At 48.0% G+C, this 14,931-nt stretch overlaps 4 protein-coding genes and 1 non-coding gene across 5 annotated transcripts; 3 read left to right on the top strand and 2 right to left on the bottom strand.

Annotated features, from left to right (window-relative positions):
* Positions 1 to 211: 211 nt before the first annotated feature.
* On the bottom strand, positions 212 to 3,797 carry DFJ58DRAFT_492774 (uncharacterized protein). Its single transcript, XM_041380663.1, has 3 exons — positions 3,693 to 3,797; positions 2,335 to 3,641; positions 212 to 2,285 (listed from the first exon to the last, which is right to left on the bottom strand). Exons 1-3 carry the CDS (start codon positions 3,755 to 3,757, stop codon positions 337 to 339), a joined length of 3,321 nt encoding a protein of 1,106 aa, XP_041249109.1. The 5' UTR covers positions 3,758 to 3,797; the 3' UTR covers positions 212 to 336.
* Positions 3,798 to 7,826: 4,029 nt separating this feature from the next.
* On the top strand, positions 7,827 to 10,491 carry DFJ58DRAFT_742017 (kinase-like domain-containing protein; the record flags this gene model as incomplete). The annotated part of the gene is made up of 9 exons (XM_041387173.1): positions 7,827 to 7,973; positions 8,021 to 8,071; positions 8,135 to 8,323; positions 8,373 to 8,403; positions 8,465 to 8,502; positions 8,559 to 8,816; positions 8,874 to 9,239; positions 9,304 to 9,465; positions 9,519 to 10,491. 9 exons carry the CDS (start codon positions 7,827 to 7,829, stop codon positions 10,248 to 10,250), a joined length of 1,974 nt encoding a protein of 657 aa, XP_041249110.1. The 3' UTR covers positions 10,251 to 10,491.
* An 86-nt stretch (positions 10,492 to 10,577) lies between these two features.
* Positions 10,578 to 12,697, bottom strand: DFJ58DRAFT_492860 (uncharacterized protein). The gene is made up of 12 exons (XM_041380664.1): positions 12,361 to 12,697; positions 12,263 to 12,295; positions 12,191 to 12,210; positions 12,125 to 12,139; positions 12,030 to 12,068; positions 11,943 to 11,971; positions 11,871 to 11,884; positions 11,783 to 11,818; positions 11,559 to 11,618; positions 11,375 to 11,509; positions 11,083 to 11,314; positions 10,578 to 11,025 (listed from the first exon to the last, which is right to left on the bottom strand). The coding sequence occupies exons 1-12, from the start codon at positions 12,551 to 12,553 to the stop codon at positions 10,962 to 10,964; spliced, it is 870 nt and encodes a 289-aa protein (XP_041249111.1). The 5' UTR covers positions 12,554 to 12,697; the 3' UTR covers positions 10,578 to 10,961.
* Positions 12,698 to 12,722: 25 nt separating this feature from the next.
* DFJ58DRAFT_892498 (uncharacterized protein) lies at positions 12,723 to 14,511 on the top strand (the record flags this gene model as incomplete). Its single annotated transcript, XM_041394783.1, has 6 exons — positions 12,723 to 13,067; positions 13,209 to 13,261; positions 13,523 to 13,738; positions 13,861 to 13,954; positions 14,001 to 14,106; positions 14,363 to 14,511. Exons 1-6 carry the CDS (start codon positions 12,993 to 12,995, stop codon positions 14,509 to 14,511), a joined length of 693 nt encoding a protein of 230 aa, XP_041249112.1. The 5' UTR covers positions 12,723 to 12,992.
* A 339-nt stretch (positions 14,512 to 14,850) lies between these two features.
* DFJ58DRAFT_t35 lies at positions 14,851 to 14,924 on the top strand. The gene has a single exon. It is a non-coding gene; the product is annotated as a tRNA-Val (tRNA).
* Positions 14,925 to 14,931: the final 7 nt, after the last annotated feature.

Below are 14,931 nucleotides of genomic sequence, written 5' to 3' on the forward strand. Positions count from 1 at the left end.
AAAATATCAAGTATGCACTCGGAATCAAGAAACAAAAAAAAACTAAATGAATGAATGCTTAGCCATAGCCATAGTAACTGTATCATAGTATACAACTAAAGATCTAGGGAAATCATGGTATGATGATGCGGTGAGATTGTATATGGAGACAATTTGAAGGGATGATCAAGGATAAAGAAATCAGGACTATACTCAGGGGATATAAGGATTCAGATGGAATGGGAAAGGAAGATGCGGATGAAGGGGGAAATAAATAACTCCAGCCCCTAGGATGCCAACGACGACGACACAGAAAGATACAAGGAAAGAAAAACACACTCCTTACCCCCTCCCACCTCAATACGGCCCAAAACTAGTGATAGCCAAACACCCCAACCAAACCATCTCAACAGCAGCCCTCCCAACCGGCGTCAACAAGTGCCTCATCTCCGATGTCGGAATCTCCAAATAAACAGCCTGAGGGTTATTAACAGCAGGCAACGCCACCTCTTCTTGGAGGCACAACCCAAGCTTGGACAGCCCCTCGGATTGGAAATGAAACCCGTTTTCACGAGAGCTGCACATGCAGATCGTGAAGGTTTCGAGTCCTAGCGCTCCTGTCCCTGACTCCGGTGCTGGCTGTGATTTTGATTCCTCCCGATTCCGCACCCCACCAAGACTCCCAACATCCAAAGTAGGCGCCACGACCGCCAACCCATCACTAGGCACCCTAATCCCCGTCCCCCTCAATTCATCATACCCCACCAACCGCGCATTAACCCGAAAATTTCTCAAATAAACATTCTTTTGGTTAGATTCAGCGTTAGGGTCGCTTGTCGAATGCGCTTGTTTGAGTTTTTTCTTGTCGGCGGTTGAGGATGCGGAATTGCAGTTGGAATTAGAATTGAAGGAGGAAGGGTTTTTTTTCTCATCTTCGAAGGGGACGTACCAGACGAGGAGGAATTGACGGTCTTCGGGAATTGCGAGGAGTGTGGCACTCGTGGCTGTCGTAGCGGTCGTCACATTCGTGGAGGCGCTAGCTTCGCTGCTGCTGCTACTCTCCGCCATGATGCTTCCACTCCCTACACCACTTCCTCCACCCGGATCTGTTTCCCCCGCCCAAAGCGGCAGAAGCATATAAAGCGAGTCCTCCGGGATATAATCAAAAATATCAGGTGTCACCGCCCTCTTCTTCGCCCCTCCCGCACCCACACCCACACCCTTCCCCACCCTATGACTCGGCTGCGTATGCAACAACCCAACATCCCTAAACGAATTATTCAGATCCGTGAGCACACGTACATGTTCCTCGTTCTGGTCTCTGCCAGCAGTGACGATCCACGGGGGACTATAAGCGTTTTGGGGTGTCGCAACTGGTTGGGTGATGTTGTCTGCTCGGTTAGCTGCGCCTCGGAAGCGTCGGAATATACGGTTCGCAAGGCTGCTGCTGCCGTCGGTGGGCTTTTGGGCGCGTCGGAGGTGCTCGATGTCGTTCGGGTCTAGGGTACCGAATGCTTCAGCGTGCGGGGTACGTGTGGGGAGGTATTCGTCGGAATCGATGCTGCCCCGATGACCGCGGATGTGCGAGGTCGCCACAGATGTAGACGAATCAGACTGGAGTTTCCTAGAGGAGTGGTCGAATGTTGATGAGGTCTCTGGGGATGACGGTCCGCTTGTTGACTGGGCCGTTACAGGAGACTTGATCGAAGGCACGAATGTGATCTTGGACGTCGTAGCTCGTGCAGGTGTCACTTGAGAAGCGTTGATGCTCCCTCCACTACTCGTCGCCGTGCTCGACTCCGCACCCTCTGTCGCATTACTCGCGCGGTCACGGTCACTATTCTTCTTCAATTCTTTCTTTTTTTCTTTGGCTTTCGCTTTCGCTTTCTTTGCATCTTCCTTTTCTTTCTCCCGCCGTTTTTCCTTTTCAAGAAGCGTGCCACGACGCGATTTATCACCGTTCCCATTCCCGTTCGTGTTTCCGATGGCCTTGCGCGATCCATCTTCAAGTAACCCATGCGTATCAAGTTTACTCGTCGTTTTCGTACTTGTATATTGTTCCTGCACCTTCTTCGGCGCGAGCATGATTCCCCCGCTCGTATGCATATGGATGTTGCGAGATCCAGTCCCAGCGCGTTTAGCCGTAAAAAGTGTATATGAGCGAAATATGGAGAATGCAGTTGCGCGAGAATGTTTATGGATGACGGTACTCGGCCCGGCTGTCTTGGGGCCTTTGAGGAAGGGATCGGGGATATGCCGGACGTTGATGCGTTGTTGGGCGGCTTTGGCTGGGTCTGCTGTGGATGCTGTTAGGGGGATGTTAGTACATAAAAGGAGGACGTAGAAAAGACGTACGTTTGAATACGAGTCTGTCAACTCGATATCGACCGACGTGCCCGCTCCTCCATATTTCTTGTGTGCCAGGGTACATGGTGTGCTTTACCTTGTCCACAATTATTGAGGCGCCTGCCTGGGCGTTCGAACGGCGTACGGTAGGGGCAGGCTGGGCGTCCGCCTTTTCCCTAAAAAAACCCCAGGGGTTTTGAGTGTCGTACATGCCGATATGCCTGCCAAAGGTATCTTCGCCGCTGTGGAGTGTACCGGTGCTCGTACGGCGTCCGCTGCCGCCCCACATATTAGAGAGACGAGAAGAAGAGGCTTCGCCGCTGTTGCGTGCAGGCCCGGGAGCGAGAAAGGAGAGCTGCGCAGTCGATCGGACGGACCGGATGCTTCCTTCGCTCTTTCTCGAGAGAACATAGGTCAGGTCCCAGCCTGATGCCCATGTATCTGGTTCTGACTGCTGCTGTTGCGCCTGCGCCTCGAGTGAACGAAAATCAGCGCGAGTGAGGGGTTCGCTGCGTGGTATAACAGCAGCTGGATCTTCTCCGCTATGGGAAGACATAAAGTCGTCGTCGAGGCTGCGAGATGGACGACGGATGGTGAGTATGCTGTCTTCGCGACTGCGATTGCTGCCTGCATCTGATATGGCACCTGGGATTGCCATTGGGAGGCTACCACGACGGGGCTCTGCGAAGAGGGGACGAGGATGGAAGATAGGGCTATTCTCGTTCTCGTCGATGTTATCGAGGTCACGGGCGAAAGTGACAGGCGAGGAACCTCCGTCGTATGAAGCGATCTCTACTTCCTCGTCACTGCTAAACTGAAGGTCTGAGCGGAGACTTGCACGTGAGCTTGAGCGGGAGGAAGTGATTGAGGCTGCTGAGCAGCTTACTGCCGGATGGCCAAATGTGTGCTGGCTGACGTTGTCTGTGATGAAACGACCTCTTTGAAAGCCGCGTCTCGGGTGGAGATCGGGTGATGAGGGATCTTCGCTGCTTTCTTCATCTGTATGCTCAGTTCTGTATGATCTTTGAGAGCGTGAAGATGATGGAAAGGAAGTTGAAGCTGGGCGCCCTAGACCCTGCGAAGGATGACTGCTAAAAGTTGAAACGGATGGACGAGGTGTCCTATCAGCGCCTGTGCGTGTTATTGGTGTGAGCGGGCTGATTGCATCTGGTGATTCGTCGTCTGGTGAAGTTGTGCGAGCTTCACCAAAAGTGAAAGTTGCGAGATTAGAATAAAGATTATCTTGAGAGATGGATGCCATTGTAGTATGTCGAGGAGGGGGAGCTGTGAGAGAGATGGGTGGTACAAGAGAATGACTGATTATTGTCAGATTAAGTCTTCCACATAGTATAATGATTAGGACTCACACATCTCCTACTTGATCACTTAAAATTCTTGGATCTACAATATGTAAACCCAATGAAGATGACATGTCCACCGGAGAAGGCAGCTGCTCATTCCTTGAAGACCAGACACCCACGTGGCGACATAGTTTTAAAACTCCGATGTTCCTTGTCTTTCGTAATTTAAATTTAAACTGATTACAAGTACCAATTGCTGCATCGCAGGCAGTGCTATGGTTTCCGATGGTATAATCTTGTTATTACCTGGACAAGACTGATCATATCTTCATTACATCCTATAGAATAATCTACCCATATCAACAGATACTCACCCTTCGCATGGAGCTCGACACCCACTCCCGCGAAGAAAACTTCGTGATGATGTCATCAAAACAGTCGTTGAGCGTCAACGACATTGACAGCGTGGTGCCTGCTGTCATCACTGGTGCAGTTCTCAGGGCTGCTTCAGTGGCATTGTTGACGGTGGACACACGAGAGGAAGAGGATATATGAGTCCTTATTCAAGTTATCGGTGAGGGAGTGTGTTAAATTTTTCATGGAAATATGACTGTCAGCGTCCCTGCAACAGGCACTTGCCTAGCAGCTTCCAAAGTCTACTTATGTGTCGCGCTCGTACACGTAGTCGACCTCACACTGAAAGAGATCCATGAGATGGTGCACTGATCCATTCCTGTGTAGATCTAGGCAGCGCAGCGCTATCAATCGTCATACCAGCTCCATTGCTACTATAAGAAGGGAACACCTCACTCAAGCTGTTGACGAGGATGGGAAATTTCTGTCACTAGAAATCTGAGCTCCTGCGTCCCTGCGACTCGGAACAGATCATGATCGATTGACCCCCGGGCCTCATGGCATGCATCACCTATCCACACTGAACAAAGAGGTATGGCATCGGATCGAAATGATCCCACGAAATGGTGCGTTAATCGGGCAGGGTACTTCATTCTACCAGCTCCACTGCTATTCAAACGCACTTCATCTTTATATGCATCTACCAAAAAAACCCATCGTGAGAATGTCTCTTCAGGCTCTGTGCTCGGTGCGATTTTTACTTACGAAATAACGATCGACATTGATGTGTTTACGAAACACACATGCTCCTTGTGGAACTCGAGTCATACATCGTCGGGATGATGTCATCAAAAAACGCCTCAAGCGCTGATGGCTGGCAGCGTGGTGCCTTCTCGAACCGCGCCATTATTTAGCGGCGGTAGTATGGATGATGTACTTCCACCGGCATGCCGTTTATAATGCTTATGCCGCTTTTTTCGGGATCAAATATCTGTCCTTTGGGACAATGTACCCTATGTAGGACATTGTCTAGACTGAGGGCCCATAGGAATCCGCCGCCGCCCCTGCCGCCCCTTTTGAGTGCGTCAGTCCTTAAAGATGATTTGACCGGTGTATGTATATATGTATCAGTCTGAAGTGGCTGAATTTGTTAATCCCACAGAGGCTGTGCCTTCGTTCGTCCGCTGGACGTGGAATACATGCGATGGCGATTAATGTGACGAGTTCACAGATGAGTCAGCAGCCCCTAACAAATTAATATAATTTCGCGATCGCCGTATTCTCTCCTCATCCCGTCCTTCAACCTTGGGGTTTCCGGCTAGAGAGCTGGCCGCTGTATGTTTTTGTTCTCCTCATCTCGTCGAACAGCGTTCATATTCGAACATATCTCTGGTATCCCCACTCTAATGACCTCAACTTCCATAAACATACCCCATTCTAGCTCAAATTTGAAATGAATGATTTTTCGAGTGGGCCAAGGTGGCTGTTTTAGAACCAGCGGTTTTAATGATTTTCCAGTGAAGATGAAAGGTGCACCTCAGCGACGATGCAGATACCGCGAACATCGCCTTGATTGACAAATCTCTTGAGCGCGTGGTTTTTGCATTTGAGAGGTCCGTTGTCCGTGAGAGGCTAATAAACTCTGACTGGTTAGAATGAACTAGTACCCGTGAGGCCCATTCTCAGAAATGTGGGGCAAGACAGTATATCACATATGGTATGTCAGTATTATGAACTACACGACCGTCGAATTGTCAATGAAAATCGTTTATCGTTAATCTGCATCCATGGGAAGGTCATCCTGGAGGCTTGCACGCATGTGTAGGCACTGGCGACAAGCTCAGGGCCGCGTAGTGTGGTCACTGGCCTGCTATTAGTGGGGTGTGTGCACACGAGTATACAAAGTTTGAGTGGGGCTAGTGCATGACGTCAAATGTTCGTTGGGCGTCATTATAGGACACGCCCTAGTGGCAAGGTTGCTTGTTAGTCTGGCAGGGTTTTAAGGCGCCTTGTTGGTTGATCGACACGAGACTGACAGCGGTCTGCATATATGTTGTCCATTAGCATCTCAGGTTCCTTTCGGTGTGGCCATCCAATTAATTCAGAAGAATTTCGCTTTTGAGAGAGGCCGCAAAGGGGAGGACGAAAGTTGTCTGAGGGAGCCGGAGCGCCGAGCACCTGCTGGTAGTGTGCATAGTCTGACTAAGTTGACCAGCAGAAGGAAACCGGACTTCTCCTCTACGTACGAGGACCCTGAAATCCCCAAAAAGCATATATTAACGTGTATCCTGATGTGGACAGTGATCGCAGTATATTGAGTTCGATACAAACGAAGGGCTGCCAGAATTGCCACATGGACGATGTCCGAGTTGAACTTGAATCAAAGGAGTGTCGGTCGCAGGTTCATTATATTCGAAGACGACAAAGCATGACAATAACCAAACTGGACCTCTTTACGCCCTGTTTACTGACAGAAAAAGTTACAAGTAGCTGATCATAGCGTTTCTGGCCCTGACGTACAACCAGGAGAAAGAATATATGTGATAGCAAAAGAAGTGAGAGCAACATTCCGACTCACAACTCGTCCACCCAATCCTGTGAAGAGGCAGCAGTGCCGCATCTGCCGGACGCAAGCTGTCTCTTCTCCACCTTGTGGCGTAGGATCCTTCGGGCCCTTGCAGGGATATGTTTACGGCAGAGTCCTATACAGACACTGCGGCCAGTGGTTAAGTGCAAATAGATATGATCAGACAGCCTTTGTATCTACCCGCACTTACCGTGGACGCTGGACGCATTGGAGGGCGGAGTAGTGGATGTAGGAAACCTGAAGGCTAACAGGTGAGCAGTTTGAGCGAGGTTGCTGTGCGATATCAGGGTTCTAGTCCGAAGTCACTGGACATTTACCGGAAGCAAGTATTCGTGTCTGACGTGGTTTCAAATCATCTTGACTGGATCTCAGATCAAACTAATACTTCCAGCGGTTTTGCAACTTTGCACATATGTCACTGGTTAGCTCTGGTTAGTTGACAGCACCGGGCAGTGAACATAACGTTTTGGTATTAAAAAGAAAAAGATCTGTTCTTGAGGAGCATATGATGACCTTCTACCTAGTTGAGGGTGTAAGGGAGTCGTGGCCTAGTATCTTGTGGTTGACAACTGCCTCGAGGTGAGTGGCTTTCCGGTAGCACCGTGACTATGATAAACATGCGACAAACATCTTGTTTCCTGCTATGACATCGATAGATACGTTCCTCGAGGCTCGAAGTGAAGATCCTAGATTGGCGGCCGGCCACTCCTGTGAAGGAAAACCCCGCAATTCGAATATTCAGCTGCAGACTCGGCACCTCCCGACGAAGATATTTGTTTTCATTTGTTTACAAAATAGGCCGATTGTCACTGCCTACTATGTAAGCCTGAGTCTCTTGCGGCTTGCCTTCAACGTTTGTGGTATCATAGTCAGTGAACTCCTGATTTGTGCCAGCCTGAGGCTGGTAATGAGAGACATTCAGCTGGGAAATCTTGTGATGTTGACTGCGAGCGTCTTGTCACTGACTTTGGCGTTATTCGGGTGGCAGAAGTGTTGGAGTGCCAAGGCCCTGGGATATGATGGGACGGGAGGTATGTAGCGTGCTCTGTGACTGAAATTAATTACATAGCTTTAGGTCGTCCTGTTGTCTATCGGTGACCGCTAATTAACAATGATGCATGATGGAGGTGATAGATTACGAATCTGCATCCCTGAGCAATAACGTCAATTTTACTCTGGGGAGTTGCGCCTCATAGCCCGAGTCAACTCATTTATATATCTTTTGGCCACTTCCCGCTGTGGTTTGTGGCGGCACCGCGATGGTTTCCACATCTACTACTTCTGGAGATCCTCCAGTCATTCCGAGTGAACAGCTCATCAAACGGATGGACTATGCGGTTGCTTCGGGAGGCTACGGACAAGTCTTTCAATGCACCATGCGGCCGCCAGCGGCTCCAGAGATTTTGGTAGGCTCATTCGCTGTCGGCGCTGTCTTCATATTCATATTCCGCAGGTGGCTGTTAAGGTCTTAATGCGTCTTACTGGTGATGCTTCCAAGCTTAAGGTTGATATTCTCTTTTATTGTATTTTTCACATGCAAACATGGTTTACTAAATTCCTACTACAGCGTGCACGTCGTGAGATGAAGTTATGGATGGAAGCAAAACACGATAATATCGTCCCTATGCTCGGCATCGCGGAGGAATTTTCCAAAACAGGCTTTGCTATGGTTTCTCCCTGGATGAAAGGAGGGACCCTTGCACTATATCTCCAGGTTCACGCAGGAGCAATACATAGCAAGAAAAAACTGACTTTGGTAGGTGAGATTGTTGCACGATCACACCACTCACTCACATATTTTGCAGCTCAAGGATACTGCTAAAGGCTTGGCATATTGTTCGTGATGAGTTCTGACGTTCAACCTGCTGCACAAACTAATTTTCTTTTCTTCTGGCAGTACACTCTCGTCAGATTGTTCATGGCGACCTCACCACCGTAAGAGGCACCTTTATATATGAGGCAGACAAACATTATGCACACTTCTTTGACAGAACAACATTATGCTCGATGACAATGACAAGGCGTTGTTAATCGACTTCGGATTATCAAATGTGCTTGAGGGCATCGATGGTAGTTGCCTCACCCCCTCTCCAGCACGGCCAGGGGCAGTGCGATTTGCTGCACCAGAACTGTTAGGCGTGAAAGAGGCGATAAGCCAACCTACTGGCAAAACTTCACCGATGCACTATCAATCACCGATGCCGAATAAGCACAGTGATATTTATTCGCTCGGCTGCGTGATACTCAACGTAGGCGCCTCTCAAACGGCTACCATCTTACCAAAGAGCTTATTGACCATCTGAAAGGTCCTCACGGAACAGTTGCCATGGCATCGGTATCCTAATATGACTTTTCTTGGGGATCTTCATGCACCCAAGCCAATTCCCATTCCCGCCCACGGCCATCTATCTAATGAACGCAAGAAGCTTATCTGCGAGTGCACTTCAGTTCAAGTCAACGGGAGGCCATCAAGTCAATATGTTGTGGATTTCATCGAAGAGGAGCTGCATATCGAAGATACTGTAGCTCCTATCCAGGAGTCGATGCCAAGCCAAGTTGCTTCGACTTCCCTCCAACAGCCGAGCGCAGATCTATTCGGTCAAATCCACTTCCGAGATGACGGCATCACCCCTACCACTATCCATTCTGAATCGTCATACTCAAGTTGCTTAGTGAGTCTTGTCAACCACAACTTCTTGAATATTATTTTCATGCAAAATGTGGCGTTACACGCAGACGTCACTGCCAGATGATTCACACGATGGAGCATCCTCACAAACTCGCAACGTGCCCACTGCAACTCAGCGACCAAACCTAGATGTTCCAGTTGAAGTGTTGATTACTACCGAGATGCCAAATAATAACGACCCACCTGCCATCAATTCCCCGAGCAGAAAGGTATCCTACGGCCCTAGTTTCGGACGGAATGTGTCACTGACTGATGAGTCCAGAGTAATATCGTTGTTGCCGGGGCCATCGGTTCCGGGAAAAGTTCACTCGTCAATATCCTGTGTGGGAAACATGTCGCACAGACGTCAAACAATGCTGAGCGTTGCACCAGAAAGTTGACGGACTACCAGACGTCCTTCCGCAACATCGAATATAGAGTGTTTGATACTCTTGGTTTTGCATGTAGTACCGGCACTTCCTTGGGGCCCAAGGAACGGCCAGAGAAGCATGAAAAACTGCAGATCGAGGAAATACACGAGCAGAGAAGTATCGACTTACTATTGCTCTGCGTGTCGAGCAGAAATTTCCATGTGCAAGCGGTGCTCGACGTTCATAGAAGGATCCAGGACCAATTGCACGGAAGACACGTACCCATCGTACTCATCTTCACTCACTATGAGGAACGGTCTAAGATCGACAGTTGGTGGTCCAAAAATTTGTTGACACTTCAGGCTCAACTGAACTCCATCGCCAACCATATTTCCATCACTTCGATCGACGACAAATGCCTTGACGAATCTCGCAGGCATATCTTCCAGATCATTGCACAGCATCGCACCTCCGATGCAGGGGAGCCGTGGCAGGAGACGCCCGAGTCAGAAGATGTTAATTCTGCGCCGCCTTTGAGAAGCTTCCTGGGCGATGCTGCCCGGGCTCTTCGCATCAAGCAATTCTCCACACAGGTCCGCGGGGTCGTCATGAGTGGGTTTGGTCTACGACCACGCTCGTCCTGAGCATATGGGAAAGACACCGACATCGCAGAAAATGACTGTCCCCCATTTCCTACGCATGGCATGTGTTGGAGAGAGTATATCATCGGTTGTTTGGATCCATTGTCGCCCCTTTCATATTAATTATGCCCTTGCTAGTACTTATTATCCTTAATATTGTGACTATCCTTATTTTATATTATTATTACTGCAGAACATACTTGTGTCGAGAAAAGTATTTATTATCCTTAATGTTGTGACTATCCTTCAAGTTACCTTATATCATTACTACTGCAGAGCATACTTATGTTGAGCAATTTTCGTCTAAGATACAATGCCCATTACAAAATCGCAAACATCTACTACTTCGCAACACCAAATGACTTAAATAAGTACCACGACAAGACTTGAAATAAATCAAAACAAATTCTCTTCCCACAGACTATCCGCTCATTGTAAATCAATCACATCAAGCATCTCTAGTATTACACACTGCTGCTGGTTGATACACGGACGCGTTCCTGGAAAACAATTAAAGCCATAGTGTTTGCTGTATCGGGGTCGCCTAGGAGCTCAGCATGATATCCTCGAACGCTAAGGATCAGGCGTGGTCCCAGGACAAACAACTGCGCGAACTGGAAGATTTGAGCGAAACCAAGATAAACCACAGTTTCCAGGGAATTTGGGTTCTAATGAAAATGAGGAATTATGGCTGCATCAGAGGTCGACGACAAATCAGCATACCGCTGAGAGCGTCGGAGAATAAAAACCGATGTAGAAGCAAGAGACTGCAAGAAAACTAGCATGTGCAGAGCTTCAGCGGAAAAAGAGAATCACCTTCACATTATGAACTCACCTCGCAAAGTAACTCACGTGAGTTTTCATTAGTACCGTGAAACAGTCTCTAAAAATACCTCTTTGTGAGTGTTTTCGCAGTTCACGCAAGCGCTTTACAGCAATCCGAACTGCGAGACACAGCAGAAGGACCTCCCATGCAAGGGCGAGTATCCAAGTGATGGTATACAGAAGTACGGTATCTCCCACGTAGCCGATGTTGCATACGTAGGTGTCGGAGAGAACGACTTCCTCTGGTATTTGTCAATGAGCCCGATGGAACCAAGTGTATTTCATCCAGAATCACAGCTCACCCACTGAAATATGCATCATGGATATCGCGGCCATCACTGCGTTGGCGATTCTGACGGCCAGAAAGATGACAACGAGAAATACCAGCACCTTTCTGGATCGCTGATACATGACATTCAGCCGAGCGATCATGATGACTTGGCTGATGTTATGGCCGAGTCAATATCGCAGAGGTGCATAGCTCACCACCCAGCATTACATTCACGACCTCGTTCGTGCTTTCCAGTGTAACGTACATGATACGGCCTGAAAATCCGGTAACATTAGTTATCAGCCTCGGAGGATCACACGCTAAAAACAAACTCACAACTGTAGCAGTTATTATATCGAACCAAGTTCGAGAGTGTCACTCACCCCTACATGGTAGTTCAACTACTTAAATAGGAATGGAAAGCATCGGTGCAGAACACTCACTGAATCTGTGATTGAAATTGTAGGAACATTGGCTGTATGCCACCAGTCAGAAGAAACAAACATGGTGAATATGAGGTGACATGCTCAACATCTTGAGGCTGATTGTGAGAGATCGCTGATGAGTACAATGCCAATTTTCTAGCATTTCACACATACACAGCATATCCTATTCCAACATAGCGTACCTAGGATGTATTCATGTCAGCACAACTTGCTAAGCATATTTAAACATGAGCTACATACACTAAGATACAGAATGGTCATCAAGGACCAGCGTCGCCTCTGCCGCGAATTAGATATAATTTGACGACATTCTTTTGATGTCAGAATGCACTCACCCAGAACAGTTCAATCTATTAAACCATTCTCAGCGAGATGGCTACACCAGGAATGAATCGGCCTACCTCTTGTCCAAACGTAAGTGCTGAGAATGCCATAAGGATGTCAGCGGTTCTTTTACACTCAGACTTGCTCACCCCAATCGTAGATTACCCCAACAGAAGCGGCAACTGTGCAACCGTGGTGAAGGTGAATCAAATTGTCACCGTCATCATCCGTACGTCTCTCTACGAACCTGTAAAGTAGCTGAAAATGTAATGGGAATTGATAAATGGCCACCAGCTGGGATCATTCAGGACTAGGGTCATACTGTTAGAGGATAAGAGTGAGGGAGCGACGGGGAACTTGGTGGATGTACGACAATCGCATTCATGATCCAGCTGATATACCACGATCCAGCGCTTGAGTCGCCAAAGTGAGGTTTGCATGATATCTAATTGACCGAAGTAAGTATTTCATCATGACTCGATTCAAGGAGAAAGGGAATATGGATCCAGAGATAGTACCGATGTGGTCAATGTGGGAGTTGTTGGTGAATCGTAGGGCAGTGTTGAGCGTATTGCGGACCAACCCACTGATGACACTATGTATTTCATTGATCTAACACAGGCAAGCTCCAAGTCGACCTCATGGCAGACATTCCCTTAAAGGTTAGCGCTTCAGCAACGTTCTCTGACCTCTCACGAGCGAAAAACTACAACCTAAATTTTTTCTAATGCATTTACACGCTGACTAGTACAGTTGCAACGAAAAGTACATACATTCGTTATATCCAACTCCCTGCCATAGAACAGGATTGACGACAAGGGCAGTACTTCAAGCGGAGCTTATATAGGGGGAGTGTAAGAACAATCCAGATAGTCGTACATGCTCGTACATGACACTGTTGTGACACTGCAACGAGAACAAGAGCTTGGGGAAGCTCCGGTTTGCGGCGTTCACGTAAGTCAGTCGTAAGTATGACCGTGCCGGAACCTCCCGAAGTGATCGGGCCGAGGCCCCCACTCAATGGATGATCTATGAACGTTGATTTGAACCCGACTTCAAAACTACATGCTTTTTGACACCTCAATTGAATTCTAGATACATTGCATAATTGGTCTGTGGTTTGGAAAGCATTTCTGGATTGCGACGAGGTGCGGGACGACACTCCCGGAACTTTTTTTCATGATTTGAATCAAAATCTAGGATTCTAAATGCTGCGAAAAGTCACCGCCCCAGATGACGGTCCACACGTATCCGTCCAGCGATAATGATATGTCTGTCAGTGTCAGTTCCTTGAAACAATACACGTGGCCCATCATGATATATGATACCCTAGCAGATAACCTGGACAAATATCGTGGTCGTTCATCCTTGACGGTTCGACTTTCATGCACCGTGACGGCCTTGAATAGTATCACTGAGTTCATTACGCTTCTAAGTCTCAGGGGTGTTCAATATTCAATCATGCGATTTGACTTTATCTGTACCGCTCTGAACTCATCGCAAATCTCGGTTGCGACGAAGGGATTTGGAGACGTGGAGCAGGACAACAAGGGATTAGTACACCGGCCAGCGATGAACCCGCTGAAGTCGGATTTCTCTAATCTGTCTGGCGAAACCTGCGCCACGTAAGTCACTCGCACCCAACTTTAGATCTGGAATATCAAACAAATAATTTGACCAACTGGCCAGATATTTGTTCTTTCAAGCTGTTTCGTGTTCACTTCCTACGCCGACTTGAATACCATAGTTTGGGCATTCATATTTCTAAGTTCGCACTCCCTGTGCAAGTACAGGCGACACAACAGTATCTCACTCGTGCAGACCTAGAACAAGTCATTACGGTATTTATTCACTCTCGTGATACTGCGCCAACCGCACGGGCTACAGCCGGCTGTATACGGCCACCTCCAGACACTGACAAACCACGCTGATCAGTGCTCGCCTGTCATGATGATGTGGTTGGGCCCAGACGGAATCTTGTATCGTCATGCCGGTAGGTTTCTTTTTTGTCGTCGTTACCTGGACGCGTGTACTGAGGCCTTTAAATAGAGACGAGATCACGTTGGCGCTGCTAGTAGTGTCGAATCTCGTTGTCGTGAGTCCTTGCTTTGAACAGATATTTCCTAACTTATCTTTTTCAAACAGAGGGCCTGAATCTATATCAGGTAATACATTGACGACGCGCAGCGGCACAGCCAGTCAGTATGCCATGGAATTAATCATTTGCCATGCTGTCTGCCACGTTACAGGTGGCTCGGGACGTCGTCACATCATATTATTAGCGATGAGTCAAGAGACGCCGAGCGACAACCACAACAGCTATCGAACAGACGGCGTTAGGACATACGGAATACAATTGCGTAGGCTATACCTATCACACAGACGAGCACGGAGCTGAGAAAGCAGCCTGAGAGAAACCGATACAGAACGTGTAAGCATTGATCTAGAAAAAGGAAACTGAATCGAAAGTCCTGACAGCAGCGCTCATGACATATTGATATTATTAGGCACTTCTTTGGGGGTCAAATTCAGAATAATTCTGTTTTCGAGAAAATACAATACCCTACCAAGACGCGTAGAGGACATGAAAATATGACCAGTCGTTATGATATGACATACGAGACTCACGCGGGCAACGCGCGGGTGGACGAACGCTAGTCAGCATAAACATTTACTTCAATACCAGTGTATTGCATTTTGTTGGGATTATCATGACGAAATTAGAGCCCCTTCCAATGGTCTGATGGCGTAGTTGGTTATCGCATCTGTCTAACACACAGAAGGTCCTCAGTTCGAGCCTGGGTCAGATCACATTTTT

This window comes from Suillus subalutaceus, assembly GCF_016647625.1.
Source record: "Suillus subalutaceus strain FC151 chromosome Unknown DFJ58scaffold_9, whole genome shotgun sequence".
Classification (NCBI taxonomy): Eukaryota; Fungi; Basidiomycota; class Agaricomycetes; order Boletales; family Suillaceae; genus Suillus; species Suillus subalutaceus.

Excerpts from the sequence above, each read along its gene's own strand:
- DFJ58DRAFT_492774 (XM_041380663.1), bottom strand. The coding sequence starts at position 3,757 with ATGTCATCTTCATTGGGTTTACATATTGTAGATCCAAGAATTTTAAGT. Across the intron at positions 3,642-3,692 it reads AGTGATCAAGTAGGAGATGT|TCATTCTCTTGTACCACCCA; the intron begins GTGAGTCCTAAT and ends GACAATAATCAG. Across the intron at positions 2,286-2,334 it reads TGACAGACTCGTATTCAAAC|CATCCACAGCAGACCCAGCC; the intron begins GTACGTCTTTTC and ends TCCCCCTAACAG.
- DFJ58DRAFT_492860 (XM_041380664.1), bottom strand. The coding sequence starts at position 12,553 with ATGCAAACCTCACTTTGGCGACTCAAGCGCTGGATCGTGGTATATCAG. Across the intron at positions 12,296-12,360 it reads CATTTTCAGCTACTTTACAG|TTGCCGCTTCTGTTGGGGTA; the intron begins GTTCGTAGAGAG and ends ACGGTTGCACAG. Across the intron at positions 12,211-12,262 it reads TGGGGTAATCTACGATTGGG|CACTTACGTTTGGACAAGAG; the intron begins GTGAGCAAGTCT and ends TGGCATTCTCAG.